The sequence below is a fragment of the Gasterosteus aculeatus genome, chromosome 1 (assembly GCF_964276395.1).
Source record: "Gasterosteus aculeatus chromosome 1, fGasAcu3.hap1.1, whole genome shotgun sequence".
NCBI classification, from domain to species: Eukaryota; Metazoa; Chordata; class Actinopteri; order Perciformes; family Gasterosteidae; genus Gasterosteus; species Gasterosteus aculeatus.
This window is the reverse complement of record NC_135688.1, coordinates 20,994,254-21,016,377: the sequence shown is the minus strand read 5'-3', so window position 1 is coordinate 21,016,377 and position 22,124 is coordinate 20,994,254. Positions and strand designations below refer to the sequence as shown.

At 45.1% G+C, this 22,124-nt stretch overlaps 2 protein-coding genes and 1 long non-coding RNA gene across 12 annotated transcripts in view; 1 reads left to right on the top strand and 2 right to left on the bottom strand.

Annotated features, from left to right (window-relative positions):
• Nucleotides 1–7,356: 7,356 nt before the first annotated feature.
• Nucleotides 7,357–8,037, bottom strand: LOC144405474 (uncharacterized). Its single transcript, XR_013467080.1, has 4 exons — nt 7,919–8,037; nt 7,728–7,789; nt 7,562–7,639; nt 7,357–7,461 (listed from the first exon to the last, which is right to left on the bottom strand). It is a non-coding gene; the product is annotated as an uncharacterized LOC144405474 (long non-coding RNA).
• A 5,824-nt stretch (nt 8,038–13,861) lies between these two features.
• LOC144405473 (uncharacterized) lies at nt 13,862–17,901 on the top strand. Its single transcript, XM_078098872.1, has 2 exons — nt 13,862–16,518; nt 16,900–17,901. The coding sequence occupies exons 1-2, from the start codon at nt 16,356–16,358 to the stop codon at nt 17,580–17,582; spliced, it is 846 nt and encodes a 281-aa protein (XP_077954998.1). The 5' UTR covers nt 13,862–16,355; the 3' UTR covers nt 17,583–17,901.
• Nucleotides 17,902–18,367: 466 nt separating this feature from the next.
• LOC120829809 (seizure protein 6 homolog) overlaps nt 18,368–22,124 on the bottom strand; it is a 91,153-nt gene continuing 87,396 nt past the window's right edge. For all 10 annotated transcript variants that reach the window (XM_078098843.1, XM_078098846.1, XM_078098861.1 and 7 more), the window contains 4 exons: nt 21,343–21,378; nt 21,067–21,166; nt 19,644–19,743; nt 18,368–19,229 (listed from right to left, as the gene is read on the bottom strand). In XM_078098843.1, the coding sequence (XP_077954969.1) occupies nt 19,077–19,229; nt 19,644–19,743; nt 21,067–21,166; nt 21,343–21,378 (389 nt within the window). In that variant the 3' untranslated portion in view covers nt 18,368–19,076. The remainder of the gene's footprint in view (nt 19,230–19,643; nt 19,744–21,066; nt 21,167–21,342; nt 21,379–22,124) is intronic.

Sequence of the window (22,124 nt, the reverse complement as noted above, 5' to 3'; positions counted from 1 at the left end):
CATGCAATTAGGACAAACCCGCTTAACGCCCGAGGAAAGATTGAGACACATGCGTAATAAAGAATACCTTTACTGTGGTTCCCCTAGTTGTTTCATTTCTTCCTTTTCAGTTCGCCCAAACGATTACGCCGACCAGTAGATGCGAGGATACTGGTGGATGGAACTGATCTTTCTCGTCTCACCCTTCCTGTCACCCTAAAGTTTGAAAGAACCTCCCACACTTCTCATGCTTTGATAGATTCTGGTTCCGAGAAAAATCTGTGAGATCCTGGTTTAGCTACTTGACCGGGTCTGCCACTCACTCAGTTACCTATTCCTATCTCAGTTTCTGCCCAGGATGGGGTGTCTTTGGCTACCATCACTCATAAAACTAAACCTATAACATTAATGGCAATGGAGACATACATCCAAGAGTCGTTAACCGCTGGTATTATACACCCCTCTTCGTCGATTCTTTTTTGTTGCCAAAAAGGATTAGACACTCTGTCCCTGTATTGACTACTGTGGCCTTAGCGAGATCACTGTTAAAAACAAATACCCTCTACCGCTCATCTCCTCCGCTTTCAAGCCTATACAGGGATACACCATCTTTTCCAAACTGGACCTCCGCAACACGTACCATCTGGTGCGCATACATCAGGGCGATGAATGGAAAACCGCTTTCAACACCCCGTTAGGTCACTTTGAAAATCAGGTGATGCCTTTTGGTTTAACCAATGCCCCGGCAGTATTCCAAGCCTTGGTTAATGATGTCTTGAGAGACTTTCTCCGTAAGTTTGTTTTTGTTTATATGGACAACATTCTTATTTTTTCTCGTTCCCTGGAGGATCACAAGCGCCACGTACTACAGAGATTGCTTGAGAATCGCCTTTATGTTAAGGCTGAGAAGTGTGAATTTCATACCGCTTCCGTGTCCTTCCTGGGTTATATACACAAAATTAAAGCTGTGGCTGAGTGGCCTGTCCCATCCTCTCGTAAAGACCTATAACGGTTCTTAGACTTCGCTAACTTCTACCGTCATTCGCAACTATAGTCAGGTTGCTACTCCTCTCACTTGCTTAACTTCTGGGAAACTGCCATTCCTGTGGTCTCCCGAGGCTGATGCGGCGTTTGCAACCCTCAAGAACCGTTTCACTTCAGCTCCTATTCTCATCCAGCCAGATCCCAAGCGACAGTTTGTAGTGGAGGTGGACGCATCTGATTCTGGAGTCGGGGCAGTCTTATCCCAGAGATCGGAGACTGAAGGGAAGATCCATCCATGCGCCTATTTTTCACGCAAACTATCACAAGCCGAGCGGAATTATGATGTGGGCAACAGAGACCTCCTGGCGGTTAAATTAGCTCTGGAAGAATGGAGACACTGGCTGGTCGGTGCTAAACATCCGTTCAAGGTCTGGACCGGTCATAAGAACCTGATTTATCTCAGAGATGCCAAGAGGGTGAACTCCAGGCAGGCTCGCTGGGCGTTATTCTTTGGGCGGTTGAACTTCTCCATTACTTATTGACCAGGCACCCGCAAAGGAAAACCTGATGCCCTCTTGTCTGTACTCCACTATACGGACACCCCCAACACATCCTGCCTAGTACCTGCGTTTTAGGTGTTACCTGGACCGTAGAGGACCAGATCCAATAAGGTCTGAACAACGACCCTGACCCTGGTACCGGCCCTCCTAATCGCCGATACATTCCGTCTTCTGCAAGGTTGTCAGCTGTCCACTGGGCCCATACGGCCAAGTTCACCTGCCACCCAGGCGTCCAGCGCACCCTCACCTTCCTTAAGAGGTACTTCTGGTGGCCATCCATGGATAGCGACGTTCGGGAATACGTTTCGTGCTGCTCCATTTGTTCACAAAGCAAGAGCAGCAACCGCCCCCCTGCCGGCTTACTCCAACCATTAGTCACCCCCATGAGACCCTGGTCCCACATCGCTCTGGATTTTGTTACGGTACTTCCAACATCCCAAGGTCACACAACGGTCCTTTAAAGAAACTCCCTTCTGCGTTGGAAACTGCGGACCTCCTGGTAAAAGACGTCTTCAGACATAGCATTCCCACCGAAGTGGTCTCAGACCGCGTACCTCAGTTCATTCCCAGCATCTGGAAGGCGTTCTGCTCTTCCCTTGGGGCCAAAGTTTCCTTAAGCTCTGGTTACCACCTACAGACCAACGGGCAGATTGAGCGCCTTACCCAGGAGCTAGAGGCAGCTATCAGGTGCGTCAAGGACCCCTCTACTTGGAGCCAGCAGTTACCCTGGGTGTAATATGCACACAATTCCCTTACCTCTGCAACTACTGGTCTTTCCCCTTTCGAGTGTTCTCTTGGTTACCAGCCCCCTTTGTTCCCCGAGTTGGAGAAAGGTTTGGATGTACCTTCAGTTCAACATCATCTGCAACGAGCACAACAAACCTGGGTTACCATCCGTGAAGCCCTTCTACGGACCGCTGACCAAAATCGCCGCCAAGCTGATCGTCATAGATCACCAGCATCCCAATACACCCCTGGTCAGAAGGTTTGGCTTAATACGAAGGACATGCCATTGAAGGCTTCCCCCAGGAAACTCAGCTTCATCGGTCCATTTGAAATCTGGGCAGCTGTGAGACTCAACTTACCCCCTTCCCTACGTATCCATCCCACCTTCCACGTCTCCCAAGTCAAGCCTGTTTCCACTAGTCCCCCAGTTACCTGGGCGGAGTCTGGTGGCTGCCGGCTGTCACACCTGTTGTGCAGCTACCATCATCAGGAACCCTTCTTAAGGAGCAGCAGGAGCACCAGTCTTCGCTAGATCGTTTTGCCCGCATTGTGGCAACTTGGCCAGCTCTCATCAGAGTTTTGCGTGACAAAGAGTTTTTGTGCACTTACCTTGTCTCCTTGTTCCAGCCCCGTCCCAGCCCTGTTCCTCCTGAGCCTGACGGATTCCCTAGCTTCTAGGGGTGTAACAATTCATTTTAACAACGATTCGATTCGAATCGCGATTCATGGTTGCCGATTCGATTCATGGACGATCTGGGTTAATTTAGAACGATTCGATTCAGTGACTTAAAATAGATTCAGTAACTTTAATGGACAGTGCAGGCAAAGTTTCTGAGATCCCTGTTGTTTCTTGTAAGGAAATCAGGTTTAAATTAATTATGGATATTATAAACAAGCAAACAACAATTACTGGCAAATGTATTAACCTTTTATTTGAATCAAGTGCAACCATTTTCAATGTAAACATTACACAATCATTACACAATGTTCGGATCAATTCACAGAACCCCGGATTTTCAACCACATTGTAGGGTCGCATGTCTTTACAGCTAAACTTGGCAATTGTTACTGTGATGTTGAGTTTTATGCTGGCGAGGCCTGAGGTGTCTGCAGAGCTGGAGTTACCTTCTGCTGCTGATGCAGCGGTAACGCTGCTAGAGGTGCCTGGACTGTCTGCATTTTGTTTAATCCCATGGCGCCTTAGTAGATGGCTGGAAAGATTTGTCGTGTTTCTGTGGTTTTTTATTTGGCTTCCACATATTCTACAAACAGCGACCGACTTATTTAGAACACCTCCGTGTTTGCAAAAGCCAAAATGTTTCCACACGCTGGATCGATAAGTTGGTTTGTAAATGTCTTGCTCGCAGTCGTCTCCTCCATGCTCTGTTTTGTTGTTGTTCAGAGTTTCGCGCGGCTGCCGGTGCGTACTGATGACGTCGCAGGCAGACTGAATCGAGTAACGTTTAACGTGTCTAAAGTGCTAAAAAAGAAACAAACAAACACACATCCATACAGTTTTTGTGCTTAAATCCAATGTGCAGTTTCCAAGTATCGATACAAATCGATTGTGTACCATTTCAATCGATTTGTAATCGATATATGTCGTCCGGAATGCCAATTTGAGCACAGATCGATTCCGTTGGATCGCAGGAATATAAATCGATTAATCGATTCAGTGGATGAATCGTTACACCCCTACTAGCTTCCCTTTTCATCTGACCTGCCGCAACTCTGGAAAACTCCCTCCAGCCAGTCAAGTCACTACCTCTCCCTCCAGTGTTGTTTCCACCAGATCACATTGCTCCTGCCGCCCGGACCCTTGTGCTTACCTGTTTTCTCCAGCGCTCCCCCGGCCACGGATTCAGCGCTGCTTATCGAAATCACACTTCGGCCGAAATAAAATCCTTTTTTTTATTCACTGAATCCTGCTGTTGAGTCCTACCTTTTGTTTTGGCTGTCACCCCGTGACAACATCATAACGTCCCGAATACAGTTATTGCTTTTCATGGCCAAACTGTCACACAGAACGCAAGACTCTGGTAAGATGAGGAGAGGTGAACTATGTGTTTGTATCAATGGTGCTCAAATGTTGGCCATATTGTTTATGCTGATTTGCAAATTCTAAATCAAATGAATTGAATGAGGTCATTAGCAGACAAATGACAAGTCATCTGGATAGTATTCTATCTTATTAAAGCTCGGAATCATAAGCAAACAAACCTGTTTGACCTAAATTAGAACAGATGATCTACAAAGTAAAAGATTACACTGGACCATGTTTACACCAATACTCCTTGCAGCTATAAAGCCCCGCCCACACTTTGGACAGTTTGACCATATTTATCTGCTCCTGCTGATTACAGCCCAGCTGTTGGAAAAACTGCAAATAATGTGTGTCATGATATCAATGAGGCTTGACTACACAAGGTTTTTGCTACCCTCAGCTTGCAGACATCTTGTCTGCCGAGATTAGGGGCGCTGGCCTCGGGATGGACGTTCTGTCCCGTGAGGGTAAACAATCCTCTGTATGTGCGTAACCATCCCCATGTTTGGATGCCATACGTGCAGTATATATTGCTGCTCCAAAGATGAAAACCTTTGAGCGGGCTTGGCGCATGACTTGTATGTGTGTCAACTCTGTCTCCTGTTTGCGAACATTAAAAAACCTGTTTTGATGATTTTACGCCAGTGTAGAGTGAGAATTTTTCTGACATATTTGGTCCTTCGAACCGGATATCAACAACTCTTTTTTCCTTTCAAGTTTGGACCTGAAACTGTACGGGGGAGTCTGGGACTCTTTTCCAATAAGTCCTCCGCCCCAAGTCTGTTACAGGATTGGTTTGGATTGTTGAGAGGCCAGGTTCTACTTGAGGTGGATGGGAGTGACGAGATCTGTTAACTAGCGAACGGTGTTTTTTCTTCAATACAGGTAAGAAAGCTTTCGAGGCAGTCTCTGGGTTTCGGTGGAAGGTTTTATAAGAGGGAACTCTTGATTTCGGAGTTCAGTGTCTGTGTTTGGGGGAAGGTTTTCTTTAGGACTCTCTTTGGGCATTTGGGAGGAGTAGTTGTTTTGTCTAAACAGGGGGTTTGGGGAAATGTTCTATGGGTATTATTGGGGTTGCCCTTAACCTGGCGTGAGTTGCCGCAGGACAAGGACTGGGGTGCAATCTTCAGGGGTTTTTCTTGGAATCTTCTATAGTGTTTTTACCTTTAGCCCGGCACAAATAGGTGCGGAGGCCTGGAGACTGGGGTTGTTTCTGATAACCTTGACAGGTCTAAAAACAGGAATCGGGTTGTTTCTGAAAACCGTGTGAAACCGTAAGTACTAAAAACAGAAATTGGTGGTTTTGGAGTTCCATTGTCAGTAAGGCATAAAAACGAGAATCGGTTGTTACGGGGTCGCTTGTCAGTAAGGCTAAAAGTGAGATTGGTGGGCTCTGGGCCGTGGGGCAGTAAGACTAAAACCAGAACAGCGGTTATCTATTGACCGTGGGGATCCCAACCAATAGTTTTAATTAAAAGCGCGAATAAAAAAAATATATATAAATATAAAAACACTATTAAATAGAATAATAACGGTATAAAATGGGGTCGCTCCTCAGTAAAAAACGTTGAGATGAGAAACTGCGTGGTTGAACAAAAAAAAAAGGGGGTTTGGAAAAGACGTCATACAGAGGCGCAAGGAGGGAGTAAGAAGAAATGGTGAGAAAAGTAAATAACAGGAGATGTGGTGATTTGTGATTAATTCTCCTGATTTGGTTCTTCATTTTAAGATGTGATATAGGGGAGACATCTTCCTGCAGCTCTCTCTCCGGCCTTCATCCACCCGTCACGTCCTCCGCCACCTCCTCAGTCCCCATCACAACCCACAGCGCTGGTCCCACAGCGCCCGAGCCCGACCTTGTGTCTGCATTAACCAAAGCTATGAGCCAGAACTTCCACATCCAGCTACAGGCCACACTGCATGAAAAGTGAGATTTTCGTCCCCGCAAACGCCCGGAAATCTCCTTAATTTCCGACAATTTCCGACAATTTGCAACCCGCGCACGTCGAGTTTGTCTGTGCCACAAATTGTCGGAAACGAAACCGGATGACGTATGTGGAGAGCTGGCGGAGGTGCGAATGGCCCAAATTAGCATATGAATGCAGCGAAACCGCGGGTGGCCGAGCGGAGCGGGCTTGAATATCCTTACTCCTTATTGGATGAAACCACAACAAATAAAATCACTCGTGATTGGCAGCAAAACCACACGTGGGCAGACCAGGCTTGAGTTTCCTTGTTCATGATTGGATGAAACCACCACTTTCAATCACTCGTGATTGGTTGGCAGATCTGTCGCTATTGGTCACCCGCCTCCTTTTATTTATATATTCATATTATGCTGTATATTCATTTCATGGTTATACTATGTAGGCTACTACACTATCATTAGGATACCAACCAGGACATCAATGAATTTATAGAGAAAATTAACATTTGCCACATGTTTATGCAAAGAAAGAGCTTTATTAACAACACACAAACAACAACTACATACAAAGTGAGGATCTGCCCACACTTGGGTAACGGCGGTTTAAAAACTACAGCTCAGATAACTGTCCGTTTGCCTCCTCGGGGTTGTAGACCGTCACTGGCGCCGTGTTTTCCGAGGCAGGTCTGTTGTGCAGGCGCCTCGTGTGTGTGGCGACCGTACAATCCACCCCGAGACCCCGCCAACAACACAGTCCCCTCCGTCCGACGTGAGGGGTCGTCGTGGCGCAGGGGTTAGAGAAGGTGTGCTGGGAAGCACAAGGTTGGTGGTTCGATTCCAGGCTGCCCCATGTTCCATGTCGAAGTGTCCCTGAGCAAGATACCTAACCCCTAATTGCTCCCCGGGCAAAATGTGAAAAAGTGTAATGTCGCTGGATAAAAGCGTCTGCTAAATGACCTGTAATGTAAATGTAATGTGAGCTCTACGGTGGCGGAGTTCCACCTCGTCATCAGCCAGCACACTTTGTCTCGATTCCAGCAGCTGTAAAAACAACAATGAATCAGTACTGTGCGATGCGATACGTATGGACACAACACATCAATGCACCTGAAAAAGTCAGCAAATAAACTCTGACCCTCGCTCGACTCCGCGCTGAATCCTTCGCAGCTTCCACTCGCAATGAGTGTTCCGGCTGAACCTGAAGCTCCTGCGTCCCGTCTCAAGATACGTCTCACATGCGGCTGGAAAACAATTAAATGAGTGTGGTATGAATACAAAAATCAAACGCAAGTCACAGTAACATTGAACAAGGAAGGAGAAACAGTAAACAGTGTCACTTACACACAATGACGTCGTCTAAATCTGGACTTTTCCCGGAGCAAATACGAGGTCACCGCCTCATTATGAGGCGAGATTAGTCTGAAAACAAAATGTACAGTTATGATCGGTATCTATACGTATACATTCCCTTATACCGCAGAATGAAAGCATATTCTGTAAATCTTACCCTTGCTCCGGTTCGTAGCGCCTGTAGTTCGTCTCGGAGTTGTGAAGACGGCGCACCGCTTCCTGTAAACGACACGGCAAAGAAAACACACTTTAATAAAGCTGTTTCTGCTCACTTGTAAGGCTACTCTTAGCTTAGCTTGAGGCTACGCTACTTTTAGCTTAGCTTGCAGTCATCGAACATATTCTTACCGCTATCTTGGGATTGTGCGCCCGTCTCCTCTTCTTTGAGTCAGTTCCTCTCCTCCATGGACAGGAACCCGCAGAGTCCCGAACGCTCCAGTGGAGCGAAACGCTCGTTGATATCGACAGTTTGTTGTTGGAGTTGACGAGACGATCCATTGAGAGCATTCAGCAGCTTCTTCTCGTCTGTCTGCGGACTGGCCGAAAGTTGGTGACCGCGGAAAGGAGTTGAAGGCGAGTTGAACGCGAGACGTCGTCCCGCCATTATTCACGAAGCAGCAAAAACCAAACAAAGGAACTGGAGATACAGTTCTTCTGACTATAGTAACACACACGTGTCTGTTTGTATGCTCGTCTTGCAAGTACTGCTGTATCAGTCATGCCTATGACCTCACACGTGATTGGACGAGGAGTCTAAGGGTCCTCCAATCACATACGAGGTTATTGTTATACGGAAGGACCAGTATTTTAGGAAGACAAATGGTTGGGACTTTGAAACAGCTGATGTGCTTTATGTAAAGCAGTGTTTTGGTGTCAGCAGAACGACTTTCCCTAGAAAACTGTACAGTGGTGCCTCTTTCTCCATTCCACCAGACAATCTTGGATGAGTCTGACAGACATGCAATGTTGACAATGTATCATCACATGTACCCTTGTGTCACTGAGGTTGAATGTTTTGCCATGACATGTAAACGGGTAACATATATGAATGTAACTTAATCGATAGATGCAGAGCATAAAGGTCCGCATATGTTCATGCTAAGTGGTGTGGAAACACTAACAGTTTTGAGGAACCCGTCCTTGACCCTCTAGCAGAACTACGACCAGCCATTATAAAGCAGTTTATAGTTGTTAATGTTGTGTCAAAGGGTACAGCATTTAAACATGTTCTAGCACACGTTTCCTGGCTTCATCCCCACCCGGACAGACATTTTTATGGAAAGCCAATAGAAGTTTGGGGCTTGCAGGGAACAGACACGTCATACAGCATCATTTCTGCCAGTTGAGCGCATTGCTACAAGATGTGTGGTTAATACATCCTCTGTGCATTTAAGTAGGACCAAAGAAAAGGTCACTGTAGTCCTGCCACTATGTACTGTAGTTGAGCTCTAGGAGACTGATCTCTGCAGACCCCTCATGCTGATTCAAATGTTGTTTGCATGGAATGCTCATTTTACCTTGATTAAAACTTTTTTAAAGAAGTTATTTTGTTTATCTTTTTTACATAACACTTGCCATTGCTAATGGCGTACACAGTAATCTAGCATATTTGAATTAAATAAATCAATTCAAGCTCAAATGTAAGAGTCTATAATTAGGCTACTGAGCCTGATCTATTTGTACCAGAGATTTTCCTACCTTTTAAAAAAATGTCACCTGGGCTAAAACTCCCTCTGCGACCCTGATTTGCATTTGTATAGCTCACAGCATTTTCATTTACATGTCAAAGCCTCCCCTAGAATTAGGAATAGGGGGGTCATGGGGGGACAACTGCCAAGGGAGGCCCACATCAATTTCTGACAATTTACGGCAGTTTTCGGCGTTGTCCGCAAATTGCCGCAAACCTGAAATTCCACGACAATTTACAGTGCCGCATACTGCCGAAAATCCCACTTTTCATGCAGTGCCAGCTCCCACCAGATCGGACCGAGGCACTGGTAAGCAACAAATACCAGTACAATATTCCTGAGAGTCTCTGAACCTCAATCCCAAGACTAATGTGTTTATACCAGCAGCAACAGTGCTGCGGAGAAGAGAAAAGCAGAGAGAAAGAAAATACTTAATATGATGATTATGATGATGTTGAAGTATCTGAACCCTGTTTGTTCTTATGTGTATTCCTGAGACAAATAGAGACGCGGAGGCTGTGGGGGGGGGGACAAAATGAGTGGAGCAGGGAGGAGGCCTTCAAAAGACGGGATGGTGTTTGGATGGAGGAGAGAGGGAGGAGGACAAGCGGAGGATGGTGGATGCCTTTTCAACGGACAACAGGTCATATGCAAACACAAACACACAGCCAGAGGCTGATGGGGAACAGGAGAGAAGTAGCAAGTAATTAACTTTAATGGAAGAGGATGAGAGGTAATATTTTTGTGTGATTCTAGAAGCACGCAGATCTGTTATTTTAACCTCAAAATGAACGCATAAAGAAAATAAGTTAATAAATGTGTTTATTAATTGATAAAACGTCACTATTAGGGTGAGACTACAAATGAACCCCAGCACAAAGAATATCTGTTGGTGCAATTAATAATCATAGATCCAAAAACAGATTTACAAACGAGAGAGAGAACGATTGTCAAAGAATTGTTTGGTTAACCTGTTTTGTCAAAATGAATGAAAGCTTATTGGAATGAAGCATGAGTGACTGATGTGAAAAAGTTTAACTCAACAAGCTGTTACTACAATTTTGGTTTTAACTATAGAGGTAATAAATCAGTTACACAAGAGCTAAAGGAAATTTATGAAGTAGCTCCTCAATCTGTCTGAGAGAACAATGGTGCAACCAGAACATGCACTGAAATGTTTCTACTGAGAGACTCAAGGTCAGAGATAAGAGATGCACAGGCATTCTTTAAAACAAAGACAAGAGAAGACTAAACAAATCTTTGTTGAAACAACAAAGGGTTTTGAGAAACTAACGTGTCACTGAACAGTGGGCAGATGTGGGGGAAATGCTGTATGAGTGCGGGGGGAGACAGTGGGGGCCACCAAGGCAGCCCAAAAAGATTATTTCTCCTCATTTGGAGTAACTCAAGCAACCTCAAGAATACACACAGTGTTAAGTGAAATGAATCCGGAGTCAAGTCAAGTCAAGTCATTTTATTTTGTATAGCCCAGAATCGCAAATTACAAATTTGCCTCAGAGGGCTTTACAGGAGTGCAAATATTTATCTGGGATATAATTGGATTATGCACTTTACTTAAATACAAGGGCGTAAGGATAGTCCATTGAGAATAAGCTCATAATTGCTGGGATGTAAAGATTTAAAACGAAACCTTTACACAAACAAGCGGATTGTAGAGGAAATTTTATGACATCAACCAACAGACCTATAAAAAAAACCTAGATAATTGGTATTACAACAACTAAATAAAATAAAATACTAAAGCAAAAAAAACAAAAAACGTGTTTAAATACACAGCACACAATTGGTGGTGAATGTTTCAACAGGAAACCGCAAACCACCTGATCAACTTTCCTAAGGGAAAACATTTTGGCAAAAACACAACTGAGATAATGCGGAAGAAGGTAAAGACCTTATATAGAGATTAGGCCAATTTGAGCTATGTGTTAAATTAACACATGCTCAACAGGAGGGATGGAACGGCTGTGCAGCGTTTAGCTGTACAAATTACAAAAAAAAAAAATTTGGCATGCATTGATTGTGAAAAACACAAAGCCAAGTTTTAAATTACGAGAAAACATTGGTATGGACTTCATTGAACTAAATCAATGTAAAGAAAAGGAATATTGTCTGACAATCATAGATATGTTTTCCAAATTAATTTAAATGTTTTCCACAAAAGCAAGGGATTTTTTAACAAAGGCAAAAAGCCTTAACAGAAGGAAGTAGGCCGAGGGTTGAGATACCGAAGGGAATATTTTGTTTTGAACAGTACACATTGCTCTTATTATCCGCAGTCAGCAGGACTGATGGAACAAAAATAAAATAATGGCTAAGACAGAAATTCATTGGATACAATGTAGCTCCAGTATGCTTAAGTCACAAACTAAGTAGCACTAGAGGGCTCTGACTTTTGAACAATTAGATGATGGAACCAATGGTTTACCAAGCTTAAGCCATTTGTTCATTTTGTTTAACAAAATTATGTTTTTCCTACACCGAAGCTGGGTTATCAGGCCATGAAGGCCACGGAGAGCCTGACATGAACCGAGCACACCAACAGTAAAGAAGCAGAGAGACCATCCTGTATCCACCTCACACACTGCAAGAAGGTGAGCCAAGCATTTGCAGGGGGTACTGCCACTGATCACCATCAAGTTGCGGACACCTGGCCCTCGAGGCCTGGCTGGACGAACCAGGGGAGGTGAGCACAATAGGGTCACTTAGCTGGAACCAGTGAAGAACCCGATTAGAAAGAGACAAAAGCGCACAAAGGGATTTAGGGGTGTCCCAGCAGGAGGTCGGTGGTGGCTCCGCACTGCAGAAATTGGCAAACAATGGCGCCACCTAAATGGCCCCCATTCAGACAACAAGGACTGTGTTGTCTCAGAGATACGATTCTTGCTTTCATCACTGTTACAGTGGTGGGCTCTATATATGGGTGGGAGAAACTTAGAGAAGGCCCAAGGAAAGGAAGGGGAAGAGGACCGGAAACGGCTGCACCCCAGAATTCAAGATTCAAGGAGACTCTAACAATAGAGACTGGTTACACCGATGGAATGTATGGCTAGAGTGGATGATGTACTCAGCGGACCAAATTAATTTAACCAACTGTGTGGCTTGTGCTCCATCTAGGCCAGAACTGGGGACGGTTCCGTCTCTCTCTGTTCGCTGATCTAGCCAGTTTCAGGTGTGTCATAAAACTCTTTTCTTCCCCCGATAGGCCAAAAGAAAAGAAATGTGGTACTTGACATTATCTGTTGCCACCAATCCAGTCTGACTCGAGACCGCCATACTTCTCACCCTATGCAGCTAATTACACCTGTTTCACCAGATATTGTGATAATGGAGTACCGGTGGGGACCCTGAGGTGGTGTAATACAACTTACAACATCACTGGCACGGTTAATGGCTACAGGGCAACTTGGTTCACAAACCAGACAACGCCCAGGGCTGACACCTGGTGGTTCTGTGGGGGTAAGAGGCTTCTAGCCACACTTCCTAAGCGGTGGAGTGGCACTTGCGACATTGCACAGCTGGTAATGCCGTTCTATGCGTGACCGAGGGGGACCGAGTCCCTGAGCACTGTCCAGAAGACAGACCACCACAGGTCAAAGAGGTCACTAACCTCACCGGTCGGTAGCTTTAACCCATCCATCTATATTAATACCATTGGTGTCCCTCTGGGGGGTACCAGACGAATACAAGGCCAGACATCCAATATCTGCAGGGTTTGAGTCAATGTTCTTTTGGTGGGTAACGATAAAAAAAGTCGACTGGATAAACTACATCTATTATTACGATTCATCAACCACACCAGAGCGATAGATGGGTTGCACGGGCAACTACACAAAACTAGTCTAATGGCTTGGCAAAATCGAATGGCACTAGACATGTTAGTGGCAGAAAAGGGGATAGTCTGTAAAATGTTTGGATCAACGTGCTGTACTTTCATCCCCAACAACACTGTCCCAGACGGTCAGTAACCAGGGGGCTAATGGGGCTAACTTCACTCTCTGAGGAATTAGCAGAAAATGCTGGAATCCAGAACCCGTTGGAAAATTGGTTTGGCAAGTGGAAAGATTTGGCAATCTCAATGTTTACTTCCATCTTTCTGGCGATCGCTCTCTTCGAAGTTTGCGGATGTTTTCTTATTCCCTGTGTGAGAGGGTTGCTGCAGAAGTGGATAGATGCTGCATTGAGTTGCCTCAGGCTGTTGGGGGGCCATGTACCTGGGCCTGAAGACAACGGATTTTTTTTTCCTTCTTCCTCCTCTCCTTTTCCCTTCTTTTTGGGGTTTTATTTGTATGATTGATTTGCCTTTTTCTCACATGAGCGACATGTCGCTCAAAGGGGGGAAGGGCTGCCATGCCAATGGGTGTCGTGCTAATACAAATAATAATAAAAAAAATGTTTTTACTTAAAAATAATAATAATAATGAAATAACTATGTTAACCCATTGATTAATAACAAACATCTACAGTTCAATCCTTTATGAACTTTTGATTGATCTGTTATACAAATCTCTCTTTTCTTTGTGTTTAATCATTTGATAAGGTTAACTACCATAGTTTTTCCTTTTTTTTCCTTTCAATTAGTTATACTTTGTATAAACAGGAGGGAAATGTTGGAAAAACAGAAAATAATGTGTGTCATGATGTCAATGAAGCTAGACTACACAAGGTTTTTGCTACCCTCAGCTGGCAGACATCTTGTCTGCCGAGATTGGCCTCGGGACGGACGTTCTGTCCCGTGAGGGTAAACAATTTTTTCTGACACCAGCAGAGTTGCATCGCCAACTCAGGCGATGCAATGTTTGATTTCTTCCAGTAACTGTAATATTGCATGGCTGCTTGATCAGTAACGCGTAATGATTTTGTGTTCAATCAACTAAACACTCACGTGTTGTGGCAAAAATCCTTTCAGCTCGCCTCCTTGGCATATGTTGCCATATCTAGCCATGTCTGGCTTGGATTACTGCTGTCATTTCACCAGGAGGTGAAAAGGCGTGTGTTTTTTAAGAGGCAGAGAATTTTCACCGCAACGGAGGCGCGCTTTCACAGGCGGTTTCTGTATATATTCATAAGTACTGAATTCATAATTAGGCGCACTTTACACATCCACTCCCAACTCCTCCAACTCTCGCTTTCACCTTGACACTCCCGTGAATGCATGTGCATTACACGGAAAAGCGCTGTGACGACTCGAAGAGACTGTGAAGATTAACTTCCTGTTTTATTTTTGTAACCACGGCACTTCCTGTATCTAGTTTCCCCCCACAGCTGAGTTTAGTTTGTAATCACCCCCACCTGTATTTAAGCCTCAGTTCCCCACTTGTCTGTGTCAGGTTATCTTTTGTCGTTCCTAGAGGTACATGTTTGTTGTTAAATTCCCAGTGCTGTTTTTGTAATCTTGTTTCTACTTTGTTGCCAGGCTCTCTTCCTTTTTGTTTCTACAAGAGCGTGTGGATTCCGCCTTTGCCTGTGCCCCCTTTGTTTTGCATTAGTTTACTCTCCTAGTAAAAGATTCCAAACCTTGAAAGAATTTTCTGTTGCCTTATTGCTCTGCACCTGAGTTGAAGTCCTGACCCCTCACAGCATAACCTGACCATGACAGACTCAGCAGAGCCACTTCAAGCCGTGATCCAGAACCAGGGCCAACGGCTCCACCACCACGAGCACCTACTAAACTCCCTCGCCGCCTCCATGCAGGAGCTTCATGCCAATCAGGGGCGTTTCCAGTCATCCCTGGAGGACATGATCAGCTCACTCTCACACCAGGCACAAGGAGTGGTGGGGACTGCTGACCCAGAGCGAACCGACGCCTCGGGCCCACCTTCACGGGAGGGGCTGACCGCTGAGACGCGCTTTCCCATCCACGAGCCCAGAGGGATCCAGATCGAGAGGTACGATGGAAACCCAGGCACCTGCCGCTCTTCTGACAAATTGCTTGCTACTGTTTGAACTTAATCCTTCATGCTACGTCACGGAGAGGGCAAGGGTGGCGTCGGTCGTTACCCACCTGACCGGCCGAGCTTGGGAATGGGCCACGGCCGAATGGACTAAACAGTCACCGGTCTGCCAGTCCTATGCAGATTTTTCTTCAGCCCTTACAAGGGTTTTTGACCATGGAACCCCCGGCCGCAAGAGCTCTAGGGCTCTTCTTAGTCTTCGGCAGGGCAAGACAAGAGTACTGGACTATGCTATTGAGTTTCGCACTTTAGCAGCAGAGCGCAGATGGAACAACCACGCGCTTGCCGACGTCTTCCACCATGGCCTAGCGGACAACATCAAGGATCAGCTAGCCCCTCTGGACCTCCCAGAGGACCTGGACTCCCTTGTGGACCTGGCGGTAAGGTTGGATAATAGACTCATGGAGAGAAGCAAGGAACGCTCTAACGTTGTCCGTCCCCCTGCCCAAGGAGAACACCACCCCGAGGTTACAGCATCCCGAGGCGGTGCGCCAGTGCATGCTCTCTCTGTGGAGCCTCTCTGGGGAGCAGTACTGTCCCAACGCTCTGCGGTCGACAATAAGGTTCATCCATGTGCGTTCTTTTCCAGGAAATTGTCGCCCGCAGAGAGAAACTATGATGTGGGCAATCGAGAACTACTAGCGATCAAGCTGGCCCTAGAGGAGTGGAGGCACTGGCTCGAGGGGACAGAACATCCGTTTTTGGTCTGGACCGACCACAGGAACCTGGAGTACATCAGATCAGCTAAGCGACTCAACTCCCGACAAGCCAGGTGGGCCTTATTCTTCACCCGTTTCAACTTCTCTTTCTTACCGTCCAGGATCTAAGAACACAAAACCGGATGCCCTTTCAAGACTATTCGACCCGGACGCTCCATTGACTGCACCGTCCACCATCTTGCCCCCTTTTTGCACAGTTGGGGCAGTGACATGGGGAGTCGAGGAAGAGGTTAAGGGAGCTCTCAAGAGGGTAAGAGTCCCCAAGGGTTGCCCACCTAACCGCCTATTTGTTCCCAAGTCCCTGCGGTCCCGGGTCATTCACTGGGGACATACCTCTCAACTTACCTGCCACCCGGGCAGCGGCCGAACCCTGAGCTTTCTTCAACAACGGTTCTGGTGGCCTGCCATGATGAAGGAGGTGAGGGAGTATGTTGCTGCATGCCCTGTCTGCTCCCAGAGCAAACCCTCACGTCGTCCACCAGCTGGCTTACTCCGGCCTCTCCCCACCCCCCGGCGGCCATGGTCCCACATCTCCATTGATTTCGTCTCTGGTCTCCCAGCCTCTGAAGGTAATACAGTCATCCTCTCAGTCATTGACCGGTTTTCTAAGATGGCTCACTTCATCCCCCTGAGAAAATTACCCTCCGCCAAGGAGACGGCAGAGGCTCTCCTGTCTAACGTTTTTCGGCTACATGGTCTCCCGCAGGACGTTGTTTCTGACCGGGGCCCGCAATTCACGTCGCACTTTTGGAAGGAGTTTTGCTCTCTGGTTGGGGCCACGGCCAGCCTATCATCTGGGTATCACCCCCAGTCCAATGGCCAGACTGAGCGATACAACCAGGAGATGGAGACTGGGTTGCGCTGCATAGTCTCGCAGAACCCCAAGGCATGGAGTAAGCATCTCATCTGGATTGAATATGCCCATAACTCTTTACCCGTTTCTGCCACAGGTTTTTCGCCCTTCCAGTGCGTGTATGGCTATCAGCCCCCACTCTTCCCCAACCTGGAGGGGGAGGTTTCGGTTCCCTCGGCCCATGCCCTTGTCCGCAGATGCCACCTCACCTGGAAAAGAGCGAGGTGCGCCCTACTTCGCGCGTCGGCGCAGTACCAGAGGCGGGCAAACCAGCATCGGAGTCCCGCTCCCCGTTACCGAACTGGACAAAGGGTCTGGCTGTCTACAAAGGACTTACCTCTTCGGGTGGAGTCCCGCAAGTTGGCCCAGAAGTACATTGGCCCTTATCCAATAATCAGGGTGATCAACCCGGCAGCCGTCCGTCTTCGCCTCCCCAGAACCATGAGAATTCACCCCACGTTTCATGTTTCCCGTGTCAAGCCAGTCAAGGAGAGCCCACTGGTCCCATCCTCCAGACCCCCTCCGCCCCCCCGACTCGTCGACGGGGGCCCCGTGTATACCGTGAAGCGACTGTTGGCAGTCCGACGGCGGGGTAGGGGCTGTCAGTACTTAGTGGACTGGGAGGGGTACGGCCCAGAGGAGAGGTCGTGGGAACCGGCGGGCAACATCATGGACCCATCCCTCATCAGGGATTTCAATCGACGCTTTCCTGAGCACGCTGGGTCGTCTGGAGACGCCCCTAGAGGGGGGGGGTACTGTGACGACTCGAAGAGACTGTGAAGATTAACTTCCTGTTTTATTTTTGTAACCACGGCACTTCCTGTATCTAGTTTCCCCCCACAGCTGAGTTTAGTTTGTAATCACCCCCACCTGTATTTAAGCCTCAGTTCCCCACTTGTCTGTGTCAGGTTATCTTTTGTCGTTCCTAGAGGTACATGTTTGTTGTTAAATTCCCAGTGCTGTTTTTGTAATCTTGTTTCTACTTTGTTGCCAGGCTCTCTTCCTTTTTGTTTCTACAAGAGCGTGTGGATTCCGCCTTTGCCCCCTTTGTTTTGCATTAGTTTACTCTCCTAGTAAAAGATTCCAAACCTTGAAAGAATTTTCTGTTGCCTTATTGCTCTGCACCTGAGTCGAAGTCCTGACCCCTCACAAGCGCAATTTGCAATTTTCACTTTTTGCAACAGGCACTCTGCACTTTTACCACTGTGCGGCTTGTTTGTACATACCTCGCCATGCTTTTACGTGCACATTGCGAAACATATACGCCTTGAAGTGGGTGCAAAAGCGTTAGTACATGAGGTCCCAGCAATTTTTCTAGTGTTCAGGTTCCCTCTTTTTCTGTTTTTTTTTGTTATCTTTTCTTGTCCTGCTTTTTTTTTGCCCTAACGCTGTCTGATTTGTTAACCTGTTTTTACTGCCTTCTCGTTGTTCGCTGTTTTACCTAAACTTTGTTATGGATTTTTTTGCGCATTTGTCCGGTTTCAATTTGAAGCTCACCAGTATTAACATGATTAACTCACCTCATTGTTATTCAGAATTCCCAGCAATTAAGAATAACAACTCAACACCAAGAAATATTAGATTTAATCACTCATACTGTAGTTACATTGACCGAGGCTGAACTCTAAAATAACAAACAATAATAAGCACAGCACAATAATAAAGTACACATTCCCAAGGTATTACTCAGCAATAACCAGGACATTCAAAAGGACAAAATTAAAGCCTCTTAAAATACCATAAATGAGCCAATTTCCTTTAAATTCTCCATCTGGTCAATTTCGGATTAGATTGAAAAGGAAACTATCAATAGTAAAAAGATCACTTGACCTGATCACATGTTTCACTAGTTATGATATGCATGCCAAATTTAACAAGTTTTTGAATATGATAAAGTCCCCAAAAGGGGCAATCATTGCGTGAAAGAATAATAATAATTCCATGAAATACAATAGGTTCCTCTCCGAATAGTCGTAGCGTGGACCCTAAATATAGTCAAAGAGCATTCACTGATATATGGTAGAATGCTAGGTGTATATGGTAGACATATTTAACAACATTTAACAAATAGTTAATAATAATTGGTTTTATATAGCGCTTTTCTAAATGTCTCAAAGACGCTTTAACATAGTCGAAGGGGGGGGCGGTGTGAGGCAGACAGGCAGGAGACAAGACACGAGGGGCGACATATACGGGCCGATCGCATACAACTACATAGACTGAAGGGTAGGGGAAGGGAGGGCGCTACGGGTAAACAGATGAGAAAGATGTGTTTTAAGGCGGGAGTGGAATGTGGTGATGGAGTCGGAGTCTCTGATGAGAATGGGGAGTGAGTTCCAGAGCTTGGGAGCTGCCCTGGAGAATGCTCTGTCCCCAAAGCCGCGGAGTTTGGATGTGGGGGTGAAAAGTAGTCTGGCCGAGGTGGATCTGAGGGACCGATGAGGTTGGTAGGGGGAAAGAAGTTCAGTTCTTAATTCTAGATAGATAAATGTGCTATTATTCTAATAGTTAAGTTCAATCAGAGGCGTGGCGTTTTTATTTTGTGGCTGAAACTACGGTGTGTGAATAATTGAAATGTTAGCTACTGATGGGCATGTGGCACTGTGTATGGTAGCTCCTGTCATTAGTGTGTGAATGATGACATGTGTAAAAGCGCTTTGATGAGTTGGAACACCAGATAAGAGTTTTACTCTAAGAAGAGTCCATTTATCATTCAATGTTCATGGCCCTGAAACCTCAAAAGCCCTAAAACATGTGCCAACTAATTTATGAATTAATTTGAACATGATCAAACAATAGCCAACCATTCTGAAGTGTGACATTTACTGCATGTTGACTCACTGTTGTCTCATAAACCGAGTGGTCAAACGTAGATTCTTCAGGGATGTTTTCATATGGTAAGTTTGAGGACAGGGAGAGCTGCAGAGTCTTCCTCTGAACCCTGAGTACAGACACAGAATACGTTCATGACAAAGAAGGAAAAATAACTATTTGTAGGAATTTTCATCCGAAAATAATGGCAGCAACATTCTTGAAGTGAATACACCTCTTTAATACAGATGGAAAAATCATGGACAGTAATGTTCTGAATTAATGTTGCTATCTATGCATCATACAGTCAGTTGTGGTTGGGTTACACACTGATCTACGTTTTGCCATTGGGTATTGACATCCATGATCCCAATCCTCTGACAGCTATTTTCAAAACACAGTTGACCGTATAGGTTGCATTTTTTCTGTGTGAGTTCATACCATTCCACCAGAAACTATCTAATCACTCTCTTTTGTCCAAGAGATCAGAAACTAATGTTACCAAAAGATCACATGTAACAATTAGGACACTCAAGAATCCTGCAGTAAAAGATGGTCGATATTTACTTAATACCCTCTTCCTTGACGGGTAACTTTGCTGACACACTTCTGCACCTGTATCAATGATTCCACTATTGTTTTAAATTCAGTGCTAATGGGGAGAGGCGTAGGTCATGAGCAATAGTGGTGTTGTGAAGATGTGTAATAATAAGGATCAGCAATACTTTAAGGAGACAAATTACTTCCCCACAACAAGCTAATTGTAGCCTTATTGTTAAGTTGTTCTGGCTCAAATGTGAGCAAACAGTGTTGTTTTAACTGTGTTCATGATATGAGGCTACCTCTGTACCACTGGGACGTCAAAGAATACGCCCAATATGTCAAACTAAAGATATGATTGGTTGAAGACTATGACCATCAACAATATGGTTTCCATATACTAGCTGGAGTCTAGCTGGAGCCCCTAGGGCCTCTCTTACATAGAGGCAAAGGGGCCAAAATGGATGGATTAAAGCCCTCCTTAAAACAAGCTCTACTGGACACATAGCAGAACAAGGGGCTGTGGAATGAGAAAATAGGCTAATGGGAAAATAAGTATAATACATGTTGTGTATTTATTAAAAAAAAGTAAAAAGTAAAAATAGCTATAACTGTGATTCTCTTTAGGCCAGCGGATGCTAGCAATTACGTCATGCTGCAATATTAACATTTATATGTCTCTCCTATTTATTTTATTGTTGGTGATGGCTTAGGTCTTTTTCTGTATTGTATTTGTACCTTGCTATTTCACTCTGAAAACAGAGCACCTGACTGAAGTGTAATACAGAGGGAACAATACCATTTACAAGTGACATTTATTATTTGTTGTGATGACATCATCAATGAGTAGCAGAGGCCACATTTAAAAACAGGTCAACATTTTGTCCCTCCTTCAGTGATAATATAAACCTACTTTGAGAAGTGGAGGTAGATCCCAATGATGAGGATGAGGAAGAGGATGAACACTGCCAATACTACTTGGGCACTCTCCATTCTCATGTCTGCAGTCGACACTTTTGGAGAAACAAGAATATTTATATGCATTATTCACAGACAAGTAAAATGTTATTATTTCCTATTTTTGAAACAATGTAAGTAAATTCACTAGTAACATAAATCAAGGTTGTTTAATGTAATTGGGGGAAACTTGAAATATTGCTTGCACAAATATCTGTTTGGCATAACTTACCATCTAATCTGTGCTCATCATACTCCGCCGCATGTGCTGTGAGGAATACAGTAGCAATGCAACACAAGGGGGAAAGGACCTTAAAAATTATAACATTACTCATTACTCATTTTATTATAACATTAATGGTAAACATTTATCAGCTCAATTCATTCCAGGTAACCTTTTTCTCCACAAAAGGTTCTACAACCGTTTTCCCATTGGCATGTTATGCTGCGTTCACACCAAAAGCGAAGCAAATTATTTGCACGAGTAGATTCCATGCAAAGTCGCGTCTGGCCGTGAATGAGTAAATGAGAATTTTTACTGGGCGACGTGAAAGACGCGCGTGGGAATGCAAAAAAGTGAAACGGCCAAAGTTGAAATATTTCAACTGTGGCGAAAAATTTGCCCGACGCTGCCTTGCGAAAGCCAATCAGCGTTGAGATAGAAAACAAAATCCAAAAAAGAGAAAAATAAAAAAACACTCCTCTCCTGAATTTGACTGTCTCAATATCCATACCACAATAAAAAGTCAAGAGTACAGTGGGGTCTTTCAAGTGCAAACAAGTGCACACTGTAATGGCTCATGGCAAATGTTAGGACTAATGCCCTATATGCTGTTGTGTGTGTGTTTATATACACATACATAATAACTATTTTACTATAAAAGGTTTAGGAAAAAAGCTAATTGGATCCGCCAGGAACTATAAGGAAGCAAGGAGACTGCGCTCGCTGATGTTTTGAGTGTAAGGTCAGTAGTCACTGAAGCAGTTAACACTGGCAGCTCTTTAACAACAACC